Source organism: Brienomyrus brachyistius, chromosome 20, assembly GCF_023856365.1.
Source record: "Brienomyrus brachyistius isolate T26 chromosome 20, BBRACH_0.4, whole genome shotgun sequence".
In the NCBI taxonomy this organism is placed as follows: domain Eukaryota; kingdom Metazoa; phylum Chordata; class Actinopteri; order Osteoglossiformes; family Mormyridae; genus Brienomyrus; species Brienomyrus brachyistius.
In genome coordinates this window covers 7,621,878-7,647,347 of record NC_064552.1, presented here as the reverse complement: position 1 = coordinate 7,647,347, position 25,470 = coordinate 7,621,878, and the positions used below count along the sequence as shown (strand labels likewise).

Below are 25,470 nucleotides of genomic sequence, written 5' to 3'. Positions count from 1 at the left end.
TTCCTTCTATTCTCCATGGCCAACATCACGGCGGTGTTAAAGATCTCTGGAAAGATACTGAACCATTCAGATCAATAAGCACATCTGTCCCTTGTCCATGACAGGGTCACACAATTGCAATGTGAATTGCCTGCCTAACAAAAGACCAATCTATATCTTGTCAGCATGGGGAAAACACTGATGTGACTGCAGATTTAAAGCTATGAATGTTGTCCTTAAAGTTAATTGAGCCACTCAAAACATCTGTAATGGATGAAGCAAAAAAACTGAAATAGAGCCTTGGATGCGTAGCTTTTCCTTCTTTTTTTTATTTTTTACAGAAGATTACATCAGGCAAATAACCACACTGTCTAAAACGTTAGACAGTGGTGTCTGCTCTTAATCTGCCTGTCTGAAAAACAAGATTTATTATAGTAATTACATATATGTACTAAATATAGGGAGCTTCAGGGGTGAAGAAAAAAGGTTTGTGTACAAACACACATGCTACTCTGTAAAAAAATCTACCCTTTGATGCGGAGGTGCATGATTTTCAGCCTTTGCTAATGGGAGTCAGTAAATGATGCAAGCACCACGCATTCTAATGCACCAACCTTTCACTGCGAGGACATGTACATCAAAGTTTTAGCTATAATACGAAATAATATTCAGGCAGCTGTTGTAAAATGGCCTGAAAATTAACTTCAATTCAGACCACATTGCCTAACTGAATGTTATTAACCAGAACTAATAAACCATTAAGTAAAACCACACTGAAAGACAGTTAATGCAGAGGGAAACAAATGCATCCAGTTTCAGATCATTGGCTTAATTCAGGATTGTAGTTCTAGTGCTGCTACATATCAGTACACATCGGCTGCGGTGACTGGGCGGTTTCACTTCAGAAATCCACACAACAATACTGAATGAAGGGCTTCATTCTTAAATAAAAGGCCTTGGTAATTCATACTGTTCACTGGAGTGCCATGTGGGATGAGAAAACATCCATGGACTATTGTTGCGCTGGCCATTTCCGTTTTTCATAAAACTTTTCGCTTGTTTGAGTGCTGACTTAACCCGCAGTGCACTGTTAAAAGGCTCACTTGGACAAAGACATAAAAATACAAACCACAGACAGAGTGACGTGAAGACGTGGAAGACTGGTTAACGGAGGAGGCCTGTGGAGTGAGCGGACCAGGGACGAGGCAGACGGGGAAAAAACACTGCGCTGGAATGTTTACAGTACACACAGACCAGAGTCTCCAACAATCCAGACTAAACAGTACCATGTTTGGTCACTGCCTTGTTCAGATCACTGTAAACAATTTGTAAATATCTGAATATAAGCTGCACCCAAACTGCATTCATGTTGCTCACTGCTCTGCTGTACAGAATTCTGTTGTACGCAATTGTATATGTATACACCTGAAAAACTTCATACACACATCGTACAATACTGTATGCAATTTGTGTGTGTGTGTGTGTATATACACCCAAACACACACATATATTTATATACTGTGTGAATGCGTGTGTGTGTATATATAAATTGTGTGTGTGTGTGTGTGTGTGTGTACACGCTAGTATTAAAGCAGCAAAAGGTGTTATTTACAGCACCCAACATATTCACTGGAAGTGACAGATGTGATATTTATACGAAGAAGGAGCTGTGTATCACTATCAGCAAAGTATATTTTGCGGAAGTAGCAGCAGATCGTACTGTTAAATCATATGCTTGATCTTCACAGGGATAATGAATAAGTTGCTAGCTATCCAAGAATTATCCCAGGACAGGTGATGTGATGACAGCCAGCAGGTTAACAAAACACATAGTACTTGCTAGTAATCCCATTTCGAATCTTGGTTAAACAAGAAAAATATGCTCGGAAAATTCTTTTATCCAGTGTTTCTTAGACACAACTTACACAGTACTCTTCCCATTCATAATGTTGGTGTTAAAAAAAAGGCAATGAAAAGTGAGTTCACTGCTCAAGGGTACAACAGTACCTTCCCCAGAGATCTGACCAACATTTTGGTCACCTGTACAGTTCCAGCACATCTAGGGCTGCCACTGCAACATATCCTGGTAATACCAGTGTTCAAAGAAGTTTGTTTAGTGCATGGCCAGTGGGTAAAATATTTGTCCAAATGCCCTTGAATATATTCTTCACATACTGCACAATCCACATCACTAGGCACAGACACTGTCTATGGGGACCATGTGTGTGTGAATATCCTGACAAGAGTGCCTCTATTTCAGGGCAGCAAGCTCTCGCTGAGTGCCTCATTAGCATCGACCACCACTATTTCTCAAGGTCCGGCGAGATCGCAGACTCTCAGCGTAAAGCATAATCTGTTGTTTCGAATGCAATTTCTGAGCCAAGCCACAGCAACAGTGATTGGAGTTTTGAATGTATCTGCACAGTAAACAAAAACTAGGGCTAACTGTTACGATACAAAGTATGTCATCTGCACCTTGAGGGAACATGTACTCAGAGGACGAAGCGCTTGTGCTATGGACACATAATTGGAAGCCAGTGAGCACATAATGCTTTAATTAGAGTCTTAACAAATTTAGGAAGGCTGTTTGCGTAAATCAAGTTAAGTGCATTACAGATAAAAAATATCAACATACATAATACACTGCAGTGTCTAATGTCTGTTGGTACGGAGAGCAACCGTAGTAAACTGTACCACTTAAAATCTCATCCCTCACCTTGCATGGGTTGCTTGCTGTTCTTCAAAATAACTGCACAGCACAGCCAACAAAGAGATAAAATGGCTTAATTCTACTGATGTAACTACTACATTTATTTTACATAATCCTTAAGGTAAATTGTTGCTAAAAATGGTCATTATACTTTATGGAAACACCTATCTACCCACCCATGCTTCCATCTTCCAACCACTTACCCTATTCAAGGTTGTGGGGACTTCCTGGATACAGTGCAATACAGTGCAATACGAAATCAGTAGTAAAAAAGACATTATAGCAGTCACTATAGCATATTAATGAATTTCCTTTCGATTGAAAGAAAACTTACAATAGTAATTACAATCTAATTTCCTGCAACAATTTTTGGGATAAGGAATGGACAGACAAGAATTTCTTTTGGCTACATCTGGCCAAATCCAGAGGTAAACAATTCTTGGCTAATATATGACCGCCAAATGTATATTTATTTTCAATTTGAACAGGGCCGATGAATCTGTTTATTGTGATTTGAAGGCTCCGCAGCGGCTGAGGTCAACATCCTGCCAAAATGCCAACCTCAGAAAACACACAGGGGCTATTCAAAGAACACCTACTGCTTAATCAATTTTTGTCCACTGGATTTACCAACTGCCGTTTCATAAATCCCAAATACGCATCACGGGCCCTATTCATTAATGTGACAGATCATTTAGCATTATTATTTAGCTCAATAAAATCCATTCCTGTATGTAAATGCAGAAACTATTCCCGTCACTACAGAATGGGAGAAATTTGGTTTGCGTGCCACACACTCCGTTTGCTTCTCACTTTCTCTCTCTGGTCATTTACACAAGTATCAGACGATATGGCGAGCTTTGATGAAATTCAGTTATATTCCACTAAAATAAGAACTGACGATGGCTTGGCAAATCCTAGTGTCAGAACGAGGTAAAAGGCACAAAGAAACGTCACTACCAATGCAGACGGAGCAACGGCCATTGGAGATGTGACAGACTTCATGGCTTAGCACGTAACTTACATTTTTATTCTGGGTAAATATGTTGAAAGGTGAATTTGTAAAATACCAGGAGTTAATACTGAATTATAATATCTTATGCCCTTTCACATATTAATGTATGCCTTAGTAAAAATATACCGCAAAGACCACTCTTCGGATTTATTCGTTTATTATTCTGCCCAGACATATTAGCATAGCACTGTAGCAATGAAATGCCACTCATTAACAGCGTAAACACAACCATGTGACTGGAATCAGTGTGTGTGCAACCAATGCATCTGCCGTGCGGAAAACTGTACATGTGTCTGATTTTATTTGCATATATGGGTCAATCACGAAATGTCTCGGGTTCTACTATGAAGATGAGTGAAAAAATACTTTCCATATGTTCAGAAGCGTTAAATCTGAGCCACACTCCAGATAACGGAGACTCTCTATGCTCTGCGGTCAATAAATCTGCGCCGGTTTCCTCAATTTATATTAATGCCATAACAGGAAATACTTATGGGGCTTAGCTATCCCAAAGTCTTCAAAGTGGAGAGACTTCCGGAACTCCAAAGAGAAATGCATCAGGACAGAATAAAAAAAAAAAAAACACACCACCAAATGACTTTCCCCCAGAATAAAATGGCATGGCCTTCTTGAAAATCCTTCTTAAATAACTACATGGACACAGAGAACACTGTTGGCGATCATGCCGGAAATTACTGAAACATTTCAAGTGCAGATGAACACCTATTACATCTCCGCATGATATCTCTTTCAGTTTGCCTTTCCCGTAGCACTAATTAAAAACTGTATGCAATTACCTGTGCAAAACCTTTAAGGCGTTAAGTTTTCATTAATGAAGTGTGCAGCTGGATTGGTGAAAAGAATAACAAGAGAAGTTACTTATTTCAAATAGTCTTAATTTTCATACCTTGGACAGCAACAGTAGTAGACACTAGCCAGCACCTCACACTCCGAAGAGTGTTTATGCGTGCAGTTTCGGTACAAATTATTCACATTTTTCAGCAGTGCTGAAAAACAAGGCTTCATACTGAGAAATATGTTGCTCTTTCTGTTTTGGTTAATTAGATTTTTTTTACTACACAATATTAAATATTATACCATGCTGGGTGCAACTTTACGCCCAAAGTTGCCCGGGATACGCTGCGGACCCCCATGTCACCCAGACCAGGATAAGCGCTTAGAAGCTGGATTCATGTATGGATGAATAATGAGCTTGATATTTAAAACATAGTATGTGCACAAGTAAATCACAGAGGATTTTCCATTAACTTGACTTTTCAGAAAATACAACAAACAAGTTTGTAAATAACTGATTTATTGGTTTCTAAAGTTCCTATACTGTAGGTATACATTCCTTCTGCCATTCCTTTATAGTACCCATACTGTAGCTGTTTTTTGAACACATTTTTCAAGGAACTGTTCCTGCAGTAAATGTTTCTTGGCAATTAATATCAGCTAATACTTTCTATTACAGATTAATGCATTTGCCACTAACAGCTGTGCTTGTTCTGCATTTAATAATATAAAATTAAAGTATTTTACACTGTGAATGCAATTATGTAGCCAACCAAGATCCATCAATACCTTCAGTCAGAAAGACTGGAATATTCATTAAACGTTGCTGAAGAAACAGTGCGGACCCTCCACAGTACCCACAGCGCGGACCCTCCACGGTATCCACAGCGCGGACCCGCCACGGTACCCACAGCGCGTACCCTCCACGGTATCCACAGCGCGTACCCTCCACGGTACCCACAGCGCGTACCCTCCACGGTATCCACAGCGCGTACCCTCCACGGTATCCACAGCGCGGACCCGCCACGGTACCCACAGCGCGTACCCTCCACGGTACCCACAGCGCGTACCCTCCACGGTACCCACAGCGCGGACCCTCCACGGTACCCACAGCGCGGACCCTCCACGGTACCCACAGCGCGGTCCCTCCACGGTACCCACAGCGCGTACCCTCCACGGTACCCACAGCGCGTACCCTCCACGGTACCCACAGCGCGTACCCTCCACGGTACCCACAGCGCGTACCCTCCACAGTACCCAAAAGACAGAAATGAGTAACTGCAGAACATAGGCGTTTCCCCCCCCCCCAAAATTTAAGTGAAGCTAAATTAAACAAATGAAGCTTAACTTTCAACTATTTGATCATAATGTTTATCACAGAATTATAATCACACTGCAAATGGATCCTAAAAATTAAAATAGGCATATTATTAATCAGAATTTTTAATTTTGTTTACAGGACAGAGAACATAAACATGACCAAATAAAAAAAAAACAATTTTATTATTTATATTGTCATCTTGTCCTGAAGCTACAAGGGATGGTTGCCCTTCTTGTGTGAATGAGTCAGCTTACATCTTCGGACAAATGGAAACCCAGGGCTTCGTCAAAGGGAAACACAGTTATTGTTTTGATTGCCCTTCCTTGTTATGTTACCGCGCAAAATACTTTCAGTTGGGATCGCACCGCTGTGGAGGCACGCACGTAGAACATCAAAAAGACGTCTGCTTTTATTTACCGGAGACTAGCACTTGGCACATTGCAGTTTTGACTTTGTTCCTCCGTCAGACATATAGTCTCTTGGCGATCATGACAACCGACGCCATTGGCTGACAGCGATGATAAGAGAAACTATGGGACGTGTGACTCTGAGAGGGCCTATGAGAGAGGCAGGTTAATGCAAGGCAGGGCCTGAACCAGAGAGTATCTCCAGGGAATTAAAGGGCCCCGTTTAGTGGAACTGCAGCTGCAAGGCCTCTCCCTCGGTCCGGTTTGGCTTGTGTAGCAGGGGTCCCACCACTGGGCTATGGCCATGAGTGAGGGTGTTGCCACAAAGAAAGCGAATGATTAAAACACAACAGATGAATAATAAATCACAAAGTGCTTGTTAGCACAAGGCTCCGAAGGAAAAATTCATCACACTCCAGAGAATTTACATTGTCGGGGAATGTACAACTTCAAGATACCTGACCCTCCTCGCACGGTGCACATACCAAATATGATACAATATGCTGTAACACGTCTGCAGCATGCGCAAAATAAATTATTATTACCCTGGCAAATGTACGGAACAGAAATCCATGACAACAGACAGTGTATTGTAATAGCTTAAAGAGGAACCATGTCTACAATTGCAGGTACGATCGCTTACATTCTGCAGGTCCGGTGCTTGGAACAGGAAATGCACAGGAATAATTCTCTGATGATCTAAAATGGGCATACATCTGCCACTTCCAGATAACTGTGTCAGCAGAGTCCTCGGAACCCTTCAGACTGGAATTTAGCTTGGAACACTGCTGTACAACCAATGAAGATCCACATACTCACAAATAATCTATGAACAAATTTGTATGGCCAGTCAATAAAGCTGAACAAAGTAAGGCAGTCTATGTGAGAGCAGTGGAAATTTATCATCATGAAAATTTTTTCGCACCATGTGTTTCACATAAGCTTACAACACATGACACATCCTCTCGATTCAGGTTCAGCGAGGAACCAAGTTCTCCGTCATACTGATAAAGTATTGATCTATCAGCGTGAAATACAATAACATTTTTAGTCACGGTGCAGTAATCACTGACCATCAATCAGTTGGTAAAAACAGACAATGAAACCAAGCAGCGATATTTCCATAATAGCAACAAGCGATTTCTAAACAGAACTAAGTCTTTCATTATAACCCTCATATACAAAATACATTACAATAATTTTCCAATTGCCCGCTTTGAAAATCACCCTAGATTTTATGATGTATTTCAAAATTGCAAGTTTTTCCACATTTTCGCATTTAAGTTACTAACGGCGTCTTACAATGCATGAAAAGAATACTGCGTAAGTGTTTTAGGAACAAACGCACTTTCGTGATTTTGCTCAAGCTTTTCTCAGGCAAGCATTGGTTTTAAATGTCAATAGTCATGTGCAAGCAGGTCCAGCCTGAAATTGTGGACCCAAGTCTGGAGCCTGGTTTGAAGATCTAAAGCTTATTCACTGATTCACCCGGACCACAAGTCATCTTTGCAGTGTGGGAGGGACACCGGTGCAGGAACACGGGAGAAAACAGGCCAGTGGTACACGTGTGGAACTGACGGCCAAGTGTGAACCAATAACCCTTAGTAACACTGAGCCATAGGTGAGTAATCTGAAGCATCACTCATTTGTAAACATGTGTTTCAGACTAATTTTTATTCATGTCTGAAACATAAACCAATTATCTGCTCACTTGAAAGAATACAAAAGGGACAAAGCCGCACACGCGCTTTTGCAGGTATTACAAACTATTAGTTTCAAAAGGAATTGGTTTTGAAAAGTCATAGTGGTATGAAAAGAGGAACGTGTTGGGAAGCAGGTAGAGTGGCACAGACTGCATTCTGGAGCTCTGCCAGGTTCTGCTCTTGGCTCTGGAAAATTAGTCAGATGCTGTGGATTAAGGCGATTATTGCACGTCGTAATGGTCTTCAAAATAGGGAAACGCTATCTCGGAAAAGCGTGGCGAGACTGCAGCAACAAACTCAAAAATGAAGGCAAACAAAACAAACAAACAAACTGACAAACATAAATAGCTAGGTAACGCAAAAGGAGGTGTTTACGTCACTTGTCATCCTTTAATAAATAAAATCTGCAATTCCCTCGGTATATGACAGACTCATAAATGCAGACATTTATTTCACACACGTGTTGTTCACGTGTCTCCCGGAGATAAGGGCAAACCTACATTCCCCAGCTGTGTCCAAAAACCGAGAACTGCAGGATTTCAAAGCCCCCCCTCCGTGCTTATGGGGTCCGTTCCCACTCGGAGTGGCAACCTCACATCCTGGAGCTGCTGGGAGCCTCGGTGACGCGTGTCACGCCTCCACTCATAGCTGCTAACGATGGTTCAATTAGGCAGATAAACATCTACAGCTCTCCGCTGAATAAACCGTCACCTATCTTCCCCCAAAATACAGCGAACGTCTGATACTGGAGAAATTAGCAACGTGGGGGTGGGTGGGCTAATATGCCAGATAGCTGGCTGGCCTATTCAAATTTAAATGTTTTCATTAGAGGGGGAGAAAAAAAAGGATATAGTTAATAGGCAATGCTCGAATAATTGTGCAATCAGGGATTTGTTTTCATCAGATGGCTTAACAATTATGGCTGCTATCAGATTAAAGCAGGTTTCGAAAAAAGGCGCACCCAGCGAAAAAGGTAGCAAGAGGGAAGCTGATAAAGCTAACGGAGAGACTGCATGAATAAGAGACATAGCCTGGAGAGGAGGACAATTTGATGAATCTGGTATTGTACGCCACCGATCAACGTGACGGAAAGAGAAGCTGTGGCGGGAGAGAGAGAGAGAGAGAGAGAGAGAGTGGGAGAGAGAGAGGGGAGCATTTTCCACTGTGATACTCGCAGCCTACATGGCAGAATCATTTACATGCCCCACATCACGAAAAAGCAAAGCCTAATCTCTTGAGGACGAATTCTAATCAAGATGAAATGCATTTACAAATCTATTTAATAAGGCTTGCCAGAAGTGAAACTTGGCATGTAAATACGGCAGGATTAAATATCATCAGCAACCAACACTGTAACCAATCGCCTGCAGACAGAGACTGCCTGCCAGCTCCCCGTCTCCCGGCTGCCTCTGCATTGTGCGCGTCCCCTCCAGTTACGGGGATGGGGGGGGGGGGGAGGCGACATGGGGGGGGTGGGGTGGGGTGGGGGAGAAGGACAGCCGCGCAGAGCAGCTGACGCCAGATCTCGCTCAAGGTCAGTGAGAGGACAGCGGGGGGGGTAAGTGGGGAGGTGGTACGGTGTCTTCACGGCAGGGCCCAGCCGCAGTCACCTCTACGCAATCAGCGGCCCGCCTGCAAATGAGGTGTCAGTGATTGTGCTCGGAAACGCCTCTTTCTGCCGGTGCTGGCAGCATACGGCGGAGCCTGGCAGGCCTGCCGGAGCTGTGCGCCTCTTCGGGCCGCAGCCGTACGCACGCTACAGCGTGCCAGTCATTGTTGTGCCGTTCGATTTTCAAGCTTTCCTTTTTGCGTTTTTTTTTCTTCAACTGTTATTATTTTTTTTTTGCTGCATCCTGATACCGAAAATAAAAACGAGGGTGGCACCTAATACCCTTAATGTGGTAAATTTAATAAATACGAATAAATGAGAAAGGGTCAAAAACAGTCACAAATACCTCAAAAAAAAAAAGGCACCAAAGGATTAAATGCAAATGTGGCTGTTGGCTGCTTGAATTTATCGGTTTGAACAACGCTGACCACATCACCGATTAAGTAAAGTGAGGTGGAGAAAACCACACGATAAGTCAGACCTCCACGGGGGGGGCGGGGGGCAAACCCCTTTCCCCGGGACCTTGGCCTGGGGGCCACGTAGCCAAATGGCGCATGCGCTAGGAGATAAGGTTTTTTTTTTTTTGCTCTCGGAGCCTGCGGCGTCTGCCTGAGACACGGTTGCCTCTCGGATGGGAGCGTGCAGTTAATGAGCAGGGAGAAAAACACATTTCACAGGTCGCACATCCCTTCGCAGCCAGCCCCGGCGCTGCCAGACCCCCTCTGGACGTGCGATCGATTTAGCGGCGCTGGCACGCGCTCACAAGTGTCAAAAGCCCTTCTTTATATCCTCAGGTCATTTAGTGCCATCTGTAAGCGGGCAGTCTGATGCGTTTCACGCTCCTCTGTTTAATTCTTTTTCATTAACCTCCCTCGCTGCAAGCCGCACACACCGGGCTCCCTCCACGCAGGGAGGGCGGGCGCATCCGGGGGGGGGGGGGGGGGGGGGGGGCACGGGCGAGAGGGGGGGGGGAACTCAGCCATTTTAAGAGAATTCTCTCTGCTGCATCAGAGAAGCTGTGTAGATAGACAGATAGATAAACAGATAGATAGACAGATAGATAGATAGATAGATAGATAGACAGACAGACAGACAATCAGTTGCCAGGACTAAGGTCTTCGGTGGCACGATGGGTTAATTCAAAGTGGCATCACTGAAAACACATCTGTCAGGGGAGATCAAATTACAGGGCAAACTCTGCTCAGCGGTTTAAAAAAATCCAAGAAATATACTGTAGATTCTGCTCCTGTGTGTGTGTGCGTGGGTGTGTGTGTCCAAGGGGGTTTGGGAAGTGGGAGGCTTAACTGGGCCAGCACACACAAACTACCCCGTCCAATTAGTGTCAGTCATATTAACAGTCATTTTTTAAAACATTTTTTTTCAGCGCAGCGTACCATTTCTGACGCTAAAAATCCCCACTAAAATTGACGTGTACTAAATACGCATCCGCATTTGCATTTTTAAAAAACCTCGCCGTTCTGTTTTTTCCCCTGTTGTTGTTTTTTTTCCTTCCTTGTCTAATTGCTCGCAGTATGACGGTTGCCTCCGGACCCTGATTTCCTAGCAACAGCCTGCCACCAAACATTTGGCAGAACTTCAACATTCTCTTTGTGAAAAATGGCACGGTCGCTTCCCCGCTCCACGTCTGCCGCTGCTGCGGGATGAGCCCCCATTGGCTGAACTGGAGCCCCGGTAATTCCACGTCCGTCCAATCGCGCGGCGCGGGCGGCAGGCACCTTGAAAGCCCCTGCCAAATGCCATCAACCGCGGCTTCTGAAACGCACCGTTTTGTAATCTGATTTCCAGATTAAAGCGTGACAAGTGTGTGCATATGGGATAACACTCGCCTCTACAAAAACCCCTTAAAATAAAAGTCAAAAAAGACGTGCGCGGGAATAAAGGAACGGGTGAATCTTGATTTCAGCCGGGAGCTTGCGACTGCTCTTGACAAGGTTAATGGAGATTACTGTTAGGAGAGTGACTCTGGTAAACCTCGGTCTAGAGAAGCCACAGTATTTTAAGTGCATATGGCTGTAGCCGTACATCTGATTACGCAGTCGACCAGGGAAGGTAAGAGCACTAAATAGAGGGATACTGGATTTGCACAGTGGATGGGTGGGAGGGGCATTGTGCCTCGAGATTCTCAGCACTGACAAAGAGCCCCTGTAAATCTCACCATGCTGCACAAGCTTTTCTCCAAACAAGCTAGCGGACCTCTGCCAAATCGCAGGGCATCTGTCGCGTACACAAAATACAGAACAGTCCAAACTCGGGACCACCCAAACTCAAGAAACAAAAAAAAAAATATATGTATACTATCCACCCGCACCCCACCCAACCAAAAGAAAAAAAAAATAAAAAATTCACACCGCACCATCGTCAACGGAGGAGCATTGCTGTGGGGCTGCCGCCATCACCGAGAATGGTAGCTCACGGTAACGTGTCCCTTTCTTGGAGAGGGTTCTCTCTCAAGACAGAACAGCTCCTCCCAAGTGCCAAGTGCAGAATTTGCTTGTTTTCCTTTTTTTTTTTTTTTTTTAACTCTTGAAAATTTTTGGAAACTGAATGCATTTTTTTGTAACACGCAACAATGAATTACAGCTACATCTTAACGATAACGCGGACCTTAACGATAACGCGGAACTTATTGAATGATCCGCCATTTTTAATTCCATCGCTGTCTGGCTGGATGAATTTAAAAATTTTACCTGGTCCTGAGTATAATATACTAAGCAGACTGACTTCTGAGGAAGGTCCAGCTGGACTTGGAGCTCATGTTCGTTTCATGTACTGCGTGGAGGGGAATATCTTCCAACCTTTAAGGTATCTTCTCAACGCAAGACTCTTTTTTATCCCACCATAGGAGCACAGATGTGTCCCTGTCAGAGATTCAGATATGCTCCCAAGACAATGGGAGGCGAGAGGGGGTAGTTTCTGGGGACACGGCCAGCCGCTCTAGGGGCCACTTGACGGTGGTGAAATTGCAAAAGCCCTGGCTGGCTGGGGAACGGACAGGGGCCTTCAGATCACTGCCACTGCAGCCCCAACAGCTGAGACTTATAACTGGACTTTCGATGCACTCATTGGCTAGGTAATCAGTTTTCACACTTGCACAGCAGCTGCTCGCCCGTTCCAGCTGAAGGGGCCGCTGAGCGAGCCTGCGATATAGGTGTCCTGAAATTAAAAATGTGTCAGTGTGCTGGATATATTACCAGTAGCATCGTGATTTTCATGCCAACAGGGGGTGGGACAAAGTGAGAGGCTAGGAACTAAACTGCACAGACTCATCCCCCCCCAGCCCACCTCAGCAAAAAAATAAAAATAAAAATAAAAAATCTCAATTTATGACAAAAAAAAAGAAATGGCATTAGCATACACGTTTTTCTTGGTTTTCTAAAAGATCATTTCTTAGCAGATCGACATGCACATGGGATACGGAGTTCTTCAAAGTACTGGAGAATTAGGTCTCGAAATGGAGAAATGTCAGAATGCCTTGAGAAATGTAATGCATTATACAACAACAACAACAAAAAAAAAAACAAAACAAAACAAAGAGTACAAAGAGACAAGGGTAATTAGGCAAATGTTTTCCACAAATGACTGCATCGAGAAAAGTCTCAAGCAAAGTAAAGCATGTGCTCATAATACATCCATCGATACAACCATTTTAAAGAATCGCACATCCTATTACATGCTGGAAACGATCCGGTATGAAATGGAACCAACCTCGGGAAACCTGGGAGGAAGAAGTAAATCCTGGATCGGATGCTAGTCCATTGCAGGACACTTGCACATATAAACACTCTATAGAGCCAAAACACTGCGGGAACCCAGAATAAGAGGAGGAAAATCAAAGACAGAGGAGCAGCAGATTACGTGCACGGAGTTGAGGCCTGCTTCAGTCTGAAAGTGGCCTGTTTTTGGCCCTTTAAGTCATTTCAAAACACTTGAAAAGGAATTGAAGTTTAAAGTGATAAGGTGATTAACCAAAAACACAAAGTTCAAAGTAATAAGATGATTAAAGGCTGTTCTGGGCATAATAATGTTAAAATGAAAAAAGATGACATAAAGGCAAATTACATCCACAAGCATAACGTATTCCAAGCCAGTTTTGTCTGTCCATCAGTATAGGCATAAACCTGTGAGCCACTTTAAGTAAATCTCTGGTAGATGTACTGTACAGCGAAGCACTAATTTGCCACACAAGAGAAACTGTGACTTATTGCCAGGCTTCCTGCAGTTGGTGTAAATTTAATACGAACTGACCTCTGTGTGAAATATTTCACTCTGGACGATTGCGAGGGAAGGGCACAGCCCAGATCGGTGGACATCATTCCGAGGCCTACTGCATTTCATCGTTCATCAAATCCCTCTGGCACGTCCACATTCACGGCAACAGGACAAATAATCCGCCATCATCGTAACAAAACTGGCATTGTCACACTGTTGACAATACTAATTAACTGATGCCGGCAACCAGTGTACGGATGGAAAGCCCTCATTGGTGCACAGTGAGTGGTGATGACTTGATATAGTACATGCTGATCAAGAGCAATAATGGTGAGGAGAAGCAGGCGAACGTTCGGCAGTTCTATCTCAACCGCTAATGCGGACCTGCCTTCTCGGAAAGACGAAAGTTGGACGTACAAACAATAATCAGGAGGCTGCCTGGAGAGATTTAAAACAAAAGAACTATGCAGCCAATAATTTATCCTGCTGTCCCACATTCCCAGGAGTTTATTTTGAGCGACCTGTCCTTAACACCGGTGGTATGGAATGAAGCGGAATGGGGGGTGGGGTGGGGTGCATTCTACTTACAGCAATGTAGTAGACACTGGCTTTCTCCACCAGCTCCCAGTTTCCTTCCAAATCCAGGTGCTTCTCCTTACTGTAACAGTTCGCCGCGGCCAGGTTGGCAACAAGGGACCTGGAAAAAGATACCCAACAAACGGATGACTTAGACGCGAGGCTTCCTGACATCTGACGGTACAGGAACTGAAGACTCCTTGGTGTGAGGGGTGAATCTGAGAGGGTAAGCGGTGCGGTTCTTGTCTTGCGGCCTTGATCTCATCTGACCATCTGATACAGGTACAGGACTCAAATCTACAATTTCAAGGTGTTCGTCTAAAGGGGGCTTTCATTCCTTATTTATTTCATACTCCGAATGGCTGCAGGCCCAGTTGTCTTGCGAGAGAAATCAGAGGTTCAGTTTTCATGGAAAATCAAACTACAATCATATGCACATCAGAGCTGCATAAGATCTTTTTTATGAATAAATGAAAACATACATCAATAATACACCAAAATTGACTATCGGCGTTCCAGGCTGACATTTTTAACAGCTCCCATGGGAAGTTACTTCCTTCTTTACATCATGTTAAAAAAAAATTCCTGACATTAATCACTTAATTGAAACTGAAACGTATAATCTTAACTCTGAAACAAATCCAGGGCGATGTGATTTTTTTTCCACTGCCACAATAAGAACAGAAGAGTGATTCCAGTAAGTCAGAAGTTACTTCAACAGGTAAATGGCCTTATTTGCTAACAGAAGATGGTATCCTAATTCCAATTCTGCTCCAGCAGACTGGGAACTTGTCTCTTCAATAGTGTCTTGGGCTCGTTGTTGAACGCCTCTGAGGTATATTACGGGCTTCCCCTGAAATTGTTGCTGACCTTTCCACGTGTCATCCTGAACATCAACTATCCTTTTAAGAGCGAGGGAGTGGGGGGGGGGGGCATCTTACACGCAGGCAGGAATATCAATGACTTACATCTTCAGCAGCATCAGATGAAGGTTGAACGAGTGGGAACCCTTTAGGGGATTATTGATCCTCAAATGGCCTGTCAATGAGGTCCGGAGCAGGGCGCCGTGAGGGGGACTGCAACGGCGGAGGCCAGTTTGTGCCATCAAGTGAGCAATACTAGCTGACCTCACTCTACTAGCTGACCAATCAGGGAACTTCACCATCAAAAGTAGTGTCTCCTTAACATTAAACAATATCCAAATATGTTTTATATATGTTAACTTATTATAATATATCGGACAATATTTAGTATGAACCGAAGATGAACAGGGAAATTATTACAAAACCTCTTTTTGCAGACAGTCTTGTCTTAATTTGTATTGATGTATTGATATATACACAAAAAAGTCAACACTTTTCCCCAATCAACACGTCAGTTTTCTCAAATATACAGTATAATTATAAAAAATCACTTGAAGAAACGTTTGGAAATCTACCCAGAAGAGCCCATTTATATGTATTGTTATTACGTTAAATTAACTACATGAAATGAATAATAATGCAAACAAATCCCTTTCGAATTAATCTGGACTTAAAAATGACTTCAGAAGAAAACAATGCTTAATTATTCTTCTCAAATCTTTCTGCTAAGATTTTATATATTCAAATATTGTACTGAAAGTGATCGACTTTCATTTGTTGTACAACCAGGTTCCAGCAATAAAAGGGTGAATATCAAGAAGACATTTCCCTCAACCGTAAGCATCAACAAGCATCACTGAGCCCATTTTGGAAGTTGTAATTACAAGGTAGCGGCTTAGCTGTCAAGGGATGTTCCAAACATGAAAAACCGCTTGAAAATGTTTCCCTACCTTCTGTCAGTTACATATTCTAAATTTTGAGTTCAAATTGGTGTATTAAAAACCCCAACCTTTCGAAAAGCAAACAGACAGCACTGCATTTCAGCGAAATAGGTAGAGGGACAGATTTTGCAAGAAAAATAAAAATCCAAATGCATGTGAACAGAACAAAATTCACTTGAAAAATAAGCAATAATAATAACAAAAAATACAGAAGGCAATGGCATGGATTTCAGTGCCGACCCATGAGCTCACCTGGTGTTTGCCATGCTACTATAGTATAAAATGTTTGGCATCAGAACATCAAAAGCCTGTCTAGTTGTCTATCTACTTACCCAGAATAAATTGCCAGTAATTAGTTAACGTGATACAAAAAAATTATTTGTAGGTACAACATTTTATCATTTACAATTAAAGTAATCAGTCAGCCTGATTCACATTAGTTATGTAATAAGTATAAGGTTGAGGACAGCAATAGATCGTAGCCTCTGAGAAAGAATGAAATAAATCTCCACTAAATAATGAAAAAATGCGAGAGGAAAACAAATTTTCAGTGACCGGCTTTAATGAGATGATTCAGTCGGGCCTGAATCATCTTTCCTCTAGACTTTCCTAACATAATTAGCAGTACTGGCTACAGACTTAGCTATATTATGTGTCATTGGGCCCGTAAGCAGCTCTTCAGCCATACAGCTGTGCGTGACTCACTCCAACATCTACATCACAGTCCCTCTTCATCAACGTCCAGCATCTTTGGAAAGACGCATCGTTGCGGAGGTCAGCAGTTGACAAAATTAAGATCCAACAAAAATCAGGGCACCATAAGAACAGAAATGCAGCAGAATGTAACACAGAGTGTAACATAATGTATATGTAAACTGACAATAAGAACTGCGTGCAAAACAACTGAAGCTGCCCTTCAGTTATTAATTATGTAAGACAACTGCCAACAAATAAATACTCTGTACTGGGACACAGAGTCTGGAGCTGGTAGTTTAACCACTATTCCGTTATTATCCACAGCCCCTGATCTGCTTCCAGGTTTTTTTCCAGCCAGTTTTTCCAGTTTTTTTTTTCAGTTTGTTTCTGATGTTCAGGGGTTTGCCAGAGTAAGTACATTTAGTAGTCTCTGCCTCCAAGCACCAGCTTACTTTGAAAGATGCTGTCAGTTCAAAAACGCCTTACTCTGATGGAATCCAGGGATTTCTATTTACATATGAAGAAAAAAAAAGACTTGTTTACCCCGAATGACAGATCAACACTTGGATGGGCTATTTTTTTAAACATTGGTTCCAATTTACTGACAGTGGAGTCAATATTAAAAGCGTGATTTTGCTGGACAGTGAATAATACATCGTGTTTTGCAAAATCCTGGCCCCATTGCTGGCTGATGTCCTCGCAGGGGAGTGCTGTTAACTTAAGACAGTTGACATTTCCATAACCGGTGTGAGTCATGATGGAAGGCTCGCCGAAAGGATGACATCTTCCGAAGCCTGCTTGCCCGTGTACCGGACCCGGCATCTGCACTGGGCTCGTAACCAGGGCAGTCCGGGCCAAACAAACAGCGGGGCAGGAGGGCATCCTCTCAAAGCGCCCGCTGTCACTCATTGGCAGGGCGGTCCGCCAATCAGCCTGCTGTCACTGGCAGGAAGCAAATGTCGTCTAATGTGACCTCCCTCATGATAACCGGCTAATCAAAGTCAAACAGCAACTGGCCATGTTGAGCAGCGTATCAAAACCCTTTGCCAATGGCAAACCAAAATAAACAGATAAACAGGGAAATCGAGAGCGATGGAAAGCTCTCTGATACTGGAGGGAGGTCTTCGGCATGCAAGGCACGACAGCGGTAGCTACGGCGACCACAGAATGCTACTGCTGACGGCCAGTCTCACCTGTTGTCGCCGGTGATGCAGGCCGCGCATGTGCCGGTGGGCACCTCACTCTGTTCGTAGTAGCGGGCGTCCACATGAGCCTCCGCGGTCTTCCTCTTCAGGATCTCGCCAAAGCGGTCGGTGCCGATGCACCCGAAGAAGGTGGCCACCTTATGCGGCTGCTGAATCATCCACTGTAGTCGAAGTAAGAGAATGACAACATTGATGCTACAAATCTGACCGTTGAGTCACACTATGACTCCAATACAAGTGCTTTGAGGATTCTGTAACTCGGATAAACCTTTGTCCATCTTCCTGACAATGGATCCAGTACAGGGGTCATGGAGGTGCTCAGAGCCTCTTCAAGGAAGCATAAGGCAGGGGATTCCCTGGACGGGATGCGAGCCCATTACAGGGCACAGAAAGGCACATACTATGGTCAATTTATAGACGCCAGCTCACCTAAATGAATTTTTTTGGACTGCAGGAGAAAACTAGAGTATCTGGGGAAAACTCAAGCAACATATGGAGAACACAGAAACTCCACACATACAGAAAAGGGGCGGAATTTGAAGCCTCAATCCTGGAGGTGTGAGGTGACAATGCGACCCACTGTGCCACCATGCTGCCAACTTGGGTAAATATGCTGCACGCAGCACCAAGAGAGTAGGGCTCTATCCTCAGCCCAACATTTTGTAGCAACAGAAGTACAATTTACTAAATGTAATTAATGAAGTCCTATTTATTATTCTTATGGTTAGAGTAACATAAGAAATATGGTGTGACTTTGCCACTTTTATGAGAATGATGAAACCGATGTTTTAGTGCACTTGGGTTTAACCTCCAAAGATTTATTGGTGTACATGATGCTATGTTTGCTTGTTTTATTGCAACCTTGCGTTTGTTGCTGACAGGGGCCCCCTTGTGAACGAGATGCTGCTGCTTACAGGGATGACCTGTATATGTGTGAAATTAATCATTCCACATAACCGCGATGCATCTCCACGGAGTTTAAAAAAAAAAAAAAAAAAAAAAAAAAAAACATTTCCATTACCAGCCCTAAGACATTTTTCCACCTCTATTCCGCAGAGGACACAGAGAATAGAAGATGAGCACGGAGGCGAGCTGGCACAGCTGCTGGTCATCAGACCGCGCTCCCAGTCGCGGCCGGCTGGTCATCCCGTGCCGCGGAACCCCAGGGAACTTCCGATCCCTACCGAGGAACGCGGATTTGCTGAAGGACGCAGGAGGCATGAGAGGAACAGTGATCTGAAGTGGAGGAGGCCATTACCACTGTGAGGAAGCACATGTCCTCAAAACAACTGTTCCCTGTGTTTGGACTGAATGAGAGAGAGAGGCATAGACGAGAGGGAGAGCAAGAGAGAGAGAGGGAGAGATAGGCATAGAGGAGGGAAACAGCAAGAGAGAGAGAGAGACAGAGGAGAGGAAGGACAAGACAGAGAGAGAGAGGCATAGGGGAGAGGAAGAGCAAGTCAGAGAGAGAGAGAGAGAGGAGAGGAAGAGCAAGACAGAGAGAAAACAGCAGAGAGCGAGAGAGAGAGAGAGAAATAGGTGCTCACCGTCCACCTCCCCCTGCGGCACCCCACACACATCAAGGTCACCCACTCTGGGGGACCCGTCAGCTCCAATATGATTTTCCCTCAACTGCAATGAGCTCCGAAGCCAAGGTTAGAAGCTGCGAGTTGTAAATAATGACAGTGTGTCCTCTCCATTTGTGAGCTCTCAGGTGGGAGCAGATCTGGACTCTGGGGCAGGTCCCTGGATGGTGTCGTGCAGAAGCACCAATGCACGGGACTCGCATTGCTCCTCGGCTTCTCCTATCACTACTACTGGACCTTCTTTCACAGGGTGGTGGCAAGAGACAGCAATGTTCCCTAATGATACCTGAATGGGTCTATAACTACTTCTATTACAGACAATACCAGCACTTGTGAGAATACTGGTAAGGCACTACAGAGTTGACTCAGAATTAGCTAGCCCATGTAAGAATACTGGTTTAGCACTACAGAGTAGCCTCAGAATTAGCTAGCCCATGTAAGAATACCAGTTTAGCACTACAGTGCTGTTTCCGAATTAGCTAGCCCATGCAAGAATATCGGTTTAGCACCATAGCGTTGCCTCCAAATTAGCTAGCCCATACGAGAATACTGGTATAGCACTACAGAGTTGCCTCAGAATTAGCTAACCCATGTGAGAATACCGGTTTAGCATTATAGAGTTGCCTCAAAATGAGCTAGCCCAGGTGGGAATACTGGCTTAGCACAATAGTCTTGCCTTAGAATTAGATAGCCCATCTAAACATACTTAAACAAAATTTAGCATAACTCAACCACATTAATTAAAAACACTCTTCTGTCTCCCCAATATAAGGTATTATTCCTGACTCAGTGACAAGTACATTTTAGTAATATCTTGCAACTAGCAGTATACCCCACTACCAATAACACCTGGATGATTTGATTGAAAGATGAGCCAGACAGTGTCAATCAGAATAAATCAACTGGATCAAGGGTACCAAGCATGGGGTGGGTTGTTTTCATACATAAACAGGAGAGCCATATCTTAACTTGACATGGGTCAAAAAGCACCATGTCTATAACTACACCAACCAAGGTTTACGAAGCAATGAAGAAAGACAAGAAGTGCCGTATCCAAGTTCAATGTAGTTCCACTGCTGTGTCACGTTGTGTTCACTCACACGTCCTCATGCAGGACGCAGCATAAAATCAGTGGGCATTATAACGATTTCTTTCTACTTTTAAATTCATGGTTTGCACTGCATTAGCTGGTCTTTGAAATTAAAGAGAGTGATTATATGGTCATGGGCAGCACAGTGGCTTAGTGGGTGGCAAGGTGGAGGACTCACACCTCCGCTCCGTGTGCATGGAATTTGCATGTTCTCCCCATCTCCTACAGGTTTTTTCCAGACATTTTTCTCTAATTACTGGTGCTGTGTGTGTGTGAGCGTGTTCTGTGCAATGGACTAGCATGCTATTTAGGGAGTATTGTGCCCTGTGCTGCCAGAGATAGGCTCAGGGCTTCCATGTGACCCTGCGACCCAACACGGACACGGACATATTTAAAAGGACGTGTCTCAAAAATGAAGTGCTTTTCAGACAAGCACAAAAGAAAATCACATCTAACAATTAATTTTTAGCAGTACTGTTATGTCTTGTGAGCAACTGCTATACAGTAGTTAATGACATCAATGACGGCCGACGGAGAAGGGGGCTTGAATGTACTCAGATAAGACCCATCCATCTTTCAAACAACTGCTTGATGATCTTCCCATCCTTTCATTTGTAGCTGGTCTCTGGTAAGTTCCCAGGGACCTCCAGTGAATTTTGGCTAGCCAGAGACTTCCAAAGGCACAGCATGTCGATCTTGCGCAGATCATTAATTCTGTGGAAAAGTCTGTACCCTGCCGCCCTGTCTAATAATGCACGCCAGACCTTAATGTCGGCTCTTTAATGATTGCTTTATTTCCCCTACTTGTCTCTTGGCTGCATGTGTGAGACATGGACTCCCCACTTAACCCAGTCCAGTAGCTCTGAACCCAGATGTTGGCCCCTCCCCCCATCCACAATAAGGTCGCATTTTTGTTCCATTACATAACCTGCACTGTCCATTCAATGAGTCAACCGATTGCCAAACTGCTCATTACCAGGTTCAGGTACACAAGTGGTGAACTAGAGGAAAAACGAACTGGTTGTGGGACCAATCACTAGTCAAGTTCTTTTAAGGTCATTAAAAGTTTTCTTGGGACATTCCAAGATCTTTACCCCCGTGGTTTTGAGCTCTTCTTCCATCCCGCTGATGTTGCCTACGGCCAACGACTCGATCTTGGATCCCACCCAGAAAAGGCAGAGACCAGCTAGTCGAAATGCAGCTCGCAGTTTGAGTCACATTTGGGAAATTCAAAATATAATGAAATGATTGTGTGACGGATCCTCTGCTAGTCAAATCCTAGGCAAATAGATGCAAAATAATGATAAGGAGAAAAAATATGGAGGGGGGGCGTCCATTTGGAAAAGCTGCTTAGAGACTTCAGAAGCAGGCATTAGTGTCTCTCTCTCTTGTTTTGGGCTAAGCAAATGAAGTATTTTTTTGCAAAACCAACCAATTACAGACGTCAGCATTGTCTCTCATGTGCCCCCCCCCCCCCACTCCCCCCCCGAGCGGGAAAACACGTTCACTCATTCGCACCCCGAAACCCCGGCTGACAGTTCCTTTCCAATTCTGATCCGAATCCCAGATAATGCCTTCATTATGACAGAGCGCTATCTGTGGGTTGAAAGGTCAAACATCCTTGTGCCGGGTATTCATGCTTGGTGTCTTCCCAATTATCCGACAGCGCGGATGCCGGAATTGGCAAACGCACACGGCGGCGCTTCATTACCGTGGCACGGAGCGGTGAAATTAAGCAGCAGGCGAGGCGCTGCCCCAGGTGGCGGATACAACGGCATACCGCAATCTGCAATAAGCCAGCGGAAGGTGTGACCAGGCCCTGTAACACCTAATGACTCACATATTGACTTAACTTGAGGAAATGTCCCAGAAGTCACTGCAGCTCTGCATCACATATTATTAAAGGGGGGAAAAAAACACAAAACCACTTTGCGGGCTGCCGGTACAACCTGGCCAGCCCTCGTAATGTGAAGAGCTCTCACCTGTCTCAATGTGGCAGGCGCGTGGTAAAAGTTAAGTGGGGGGATGAATCTTTGTTTCTCTTTAATTTGACTCGTGCATGGGCCTGGTCTCCTCGGGCCTCCGGATGGCTATTAATTATGACATCTTGCGGAGCCGAGGTGGGCCGCTTGGGGAGCTGACCCAGCATGCACAGCACCGAACAGCTGCCACTCCTGCACTGCTGCAGCGGCCAATCCGGAGAGGACGACGACGGGGACGGGAGCCAAGCCGGGGACACGGGACCGCTTCTGACAGCCTCATATTCATGCCCTTGTTTATTCCAGTCTCTGCCGTACCCAGGCCTCATTACCTTCCCATTACTACTCATTACATGTCTTATTTTCCTAATTTGTATATATTTCTCCCAGTGTCCAATACAAAAATGATATTTCCTACAAAGACCACAAAATTCTAAATCGGCACTATTTACTTCACATTAAGTGGTGCGGAGGATGTAACAGGACTGTGTACGCGATGTGTATCCTTGCATATTCTAGATGATAAAACAGTGATGGGATAAATGGCCACTGCAGACAGAGCAGAACAGCAGCCATTTCTGCCCTAAAGATAATCCAACAGAGGGGGCATCCTCGGTAATTCCCTGAATTAAACAAATGGAGACACTTTTCGTTTGAGCGATGATGTGATGACAGTACGCAAACGGTCCTCTTACAAATGGCCGTCGAAAAATGCAAGGGGAGTGGTTAATCTGTTCGATTCTCTTGAACATGAAATAAAAATTTAACAACATTTAGTTTGGCGAGTCAATTCTTCAATAAGGGCTGTAAATACCCCTAAACCTCAAAAGCTCTTTTAACCAGTAATGTGCTCCAGGGATTACATTTTCCATGCTAGATAATGGTAACATTAATTATAGGCTTATCAACCTGGCAAAATTCTAGGCTATTTATAGACGACTAAAATAGCCAACTGGAGTCTGTGTCCAGAAGTGAGCTGGAACAGCTTGTTCTATTCTTTGCTAGCACACATTTTCCCCCCTCAGAGTACAGAGGCAGTGCCAGGGAAGAAATAAATAATTTATCAATAAAAACAGCTAAACATCTGCCCATCAATACCTGTCAAGGATGACATGGGGGGGAAAAAAACAGCAGGCAAAGGGCTTGTCAGAGTGTATTGACAATGATGAGGTCTGGCAGGCTCTATTAAATCACTCTTTCCTGCTAAGTCTCAGCCTTCAAAAAGAGGCTGAGGAATTTTCACTCAATCAGGTAACATGCTAGGCTTTTTTTTCCTCCTGGAGCGGAACATCTGGTCAATAACTCCTATCAGTTCAATTTCATGCACAGTTAGCTATCCGGAGCATTTTCTGTGTAGGTGCTTGTGCACGGCTCACAAGGGGCTGCGGGCTGGCCTTTACACCATCGCCCCCCCCCCCCACACACACACACACACGCCGTGCAAAGGGGTGGCTGGAAGGGCGGAACCAGGAGCCAAACTGTTGAGGAAAGGGGGCAGGACTAGCTCTGGCTGCACCAGTTTGGCATGGTGGCCCCCTGTCAGGCCACTTAACCACGGAGGTACAGTGAACCAGTAATGACAGACGACAGCATAAGCTAGAGTCTGTTAAAGACATTGAGGTGGGCTTGGTTACCTTGCCTGAAACCTAGGAACAAAGACCCCAAAAAACATAAAAGCATTAAGTGGCCAATGGGGGAGGGCGGAGGTGGGCTGCTCCATAAAACACTAAAATGTATTCTGCCCTTGTTACTGACGCTCCCTCCCAAAAATCGAGGAGGGAAGGACAGCTTGAGGCTCGGATGCAGATCACCGGCGTGTCAGAAACTCGACAGGGATCCCCACGGAGTGAGCGTGACTGTAACACCCTCGCAGCGAGGAGCCGACTGCGGGGCTTCCTTTGTGCGAGACAAGCAGCCGCGGCAGTGGTGGCGTGCGTGAGGGCGCCATGTCACGAACGCGCGTCTCTTTGGGGCGGACCGCGGCGATAAACATCAGGCCAGGTGATGTGGAGTCATACGCGCTCTGATGTTAAGTACACGAGGAATGTCCTGGCATTATCTTCTCTCCCTTGAAAGGGTATCAAAGGATGAAGTCTGCAGGCATGGGAAAAAAAAAAACCTGTAGCCCAGCTCCAGCGACATCTCGTGCTTTGCAGGAATGAGTGCTGTATCGTGATCTTCAGAGGCGCCAAGCTCATCTCGAAAGAAAAAAAAAAAAAACAGCCAGTCCCCCCGCCCTCCTGGGCTTCTAAGACATTCTTATCTTAAAACACCAGCATACCCTCCCCTCCACCGTTTTCTGCTGAAAGATGAATTATTTACAGGGTAAACAAGGCAGTACAGACTAAACTGGAATCTGGTTCTTGGCTCTCAGTTGCAATTGGGTCACCCTTACCTCACGGACCATGGAGTACGTGCCCAGGCCGGGGGAGAGGCAGGGCGACGAGCAGGGCTGTCATTTACACACATCTGCTATGGCACGTCACGGTGACGGGGGAGGAGGCAACCGGCCCCCCGCCCGCCGGGGAGACAAAGGCGGCAGGAACCAGGCTGATTTACTGTGGGAATTTATCATAAAACGGTATTTACGTTTCTCGGGTCCGGCTGGGAGAGCAGAGGAATCACGGAGGTCCCTTTAGGAGTTCAATCCCATAATCCCATCTGAGAGCCCCCAGTTCCAAGGGGGGTCGGGGTACAGCTGCCCCACCGCCATCCAGCCAGTCACCGTCGCCGCACCACCAGTGCAGGTGAAATCAGTTTTGCCC

At 44.6% G+C, this 25,470-nt stretch overlaps 1 protein-coding gene across 2 annotated transcripts in view; it reads right to left on the bottom strand.

Annotated features, from left to right (window-relative positions):
• The window catches only part of LOC125715883 (adenosine kinase-like), a 124,372-nt gene that overhangs the window by 50,938 nt on the left and 47,964 nt on the right, over nt 1-25,470 (bottom strand). For both annotated transcript variants that reach the window (XM_048987920.1, XM_048987921.1), the window contains exons 5-6: nt 18,039-18,211; nt 14,358-14,466 (exon numbers count right to left, since the gene is read on the bottom strand). In XM_048987920.1, coding sequence (XP_048843877.1) covers nt 14,358-14,466; nt 18,039-18,211 — 282 coding nt within the window. The remainder of the gene's footprint in view (nt 1-14,357; nt 14,467-18,038; nt 18,212-25,470) is intronic.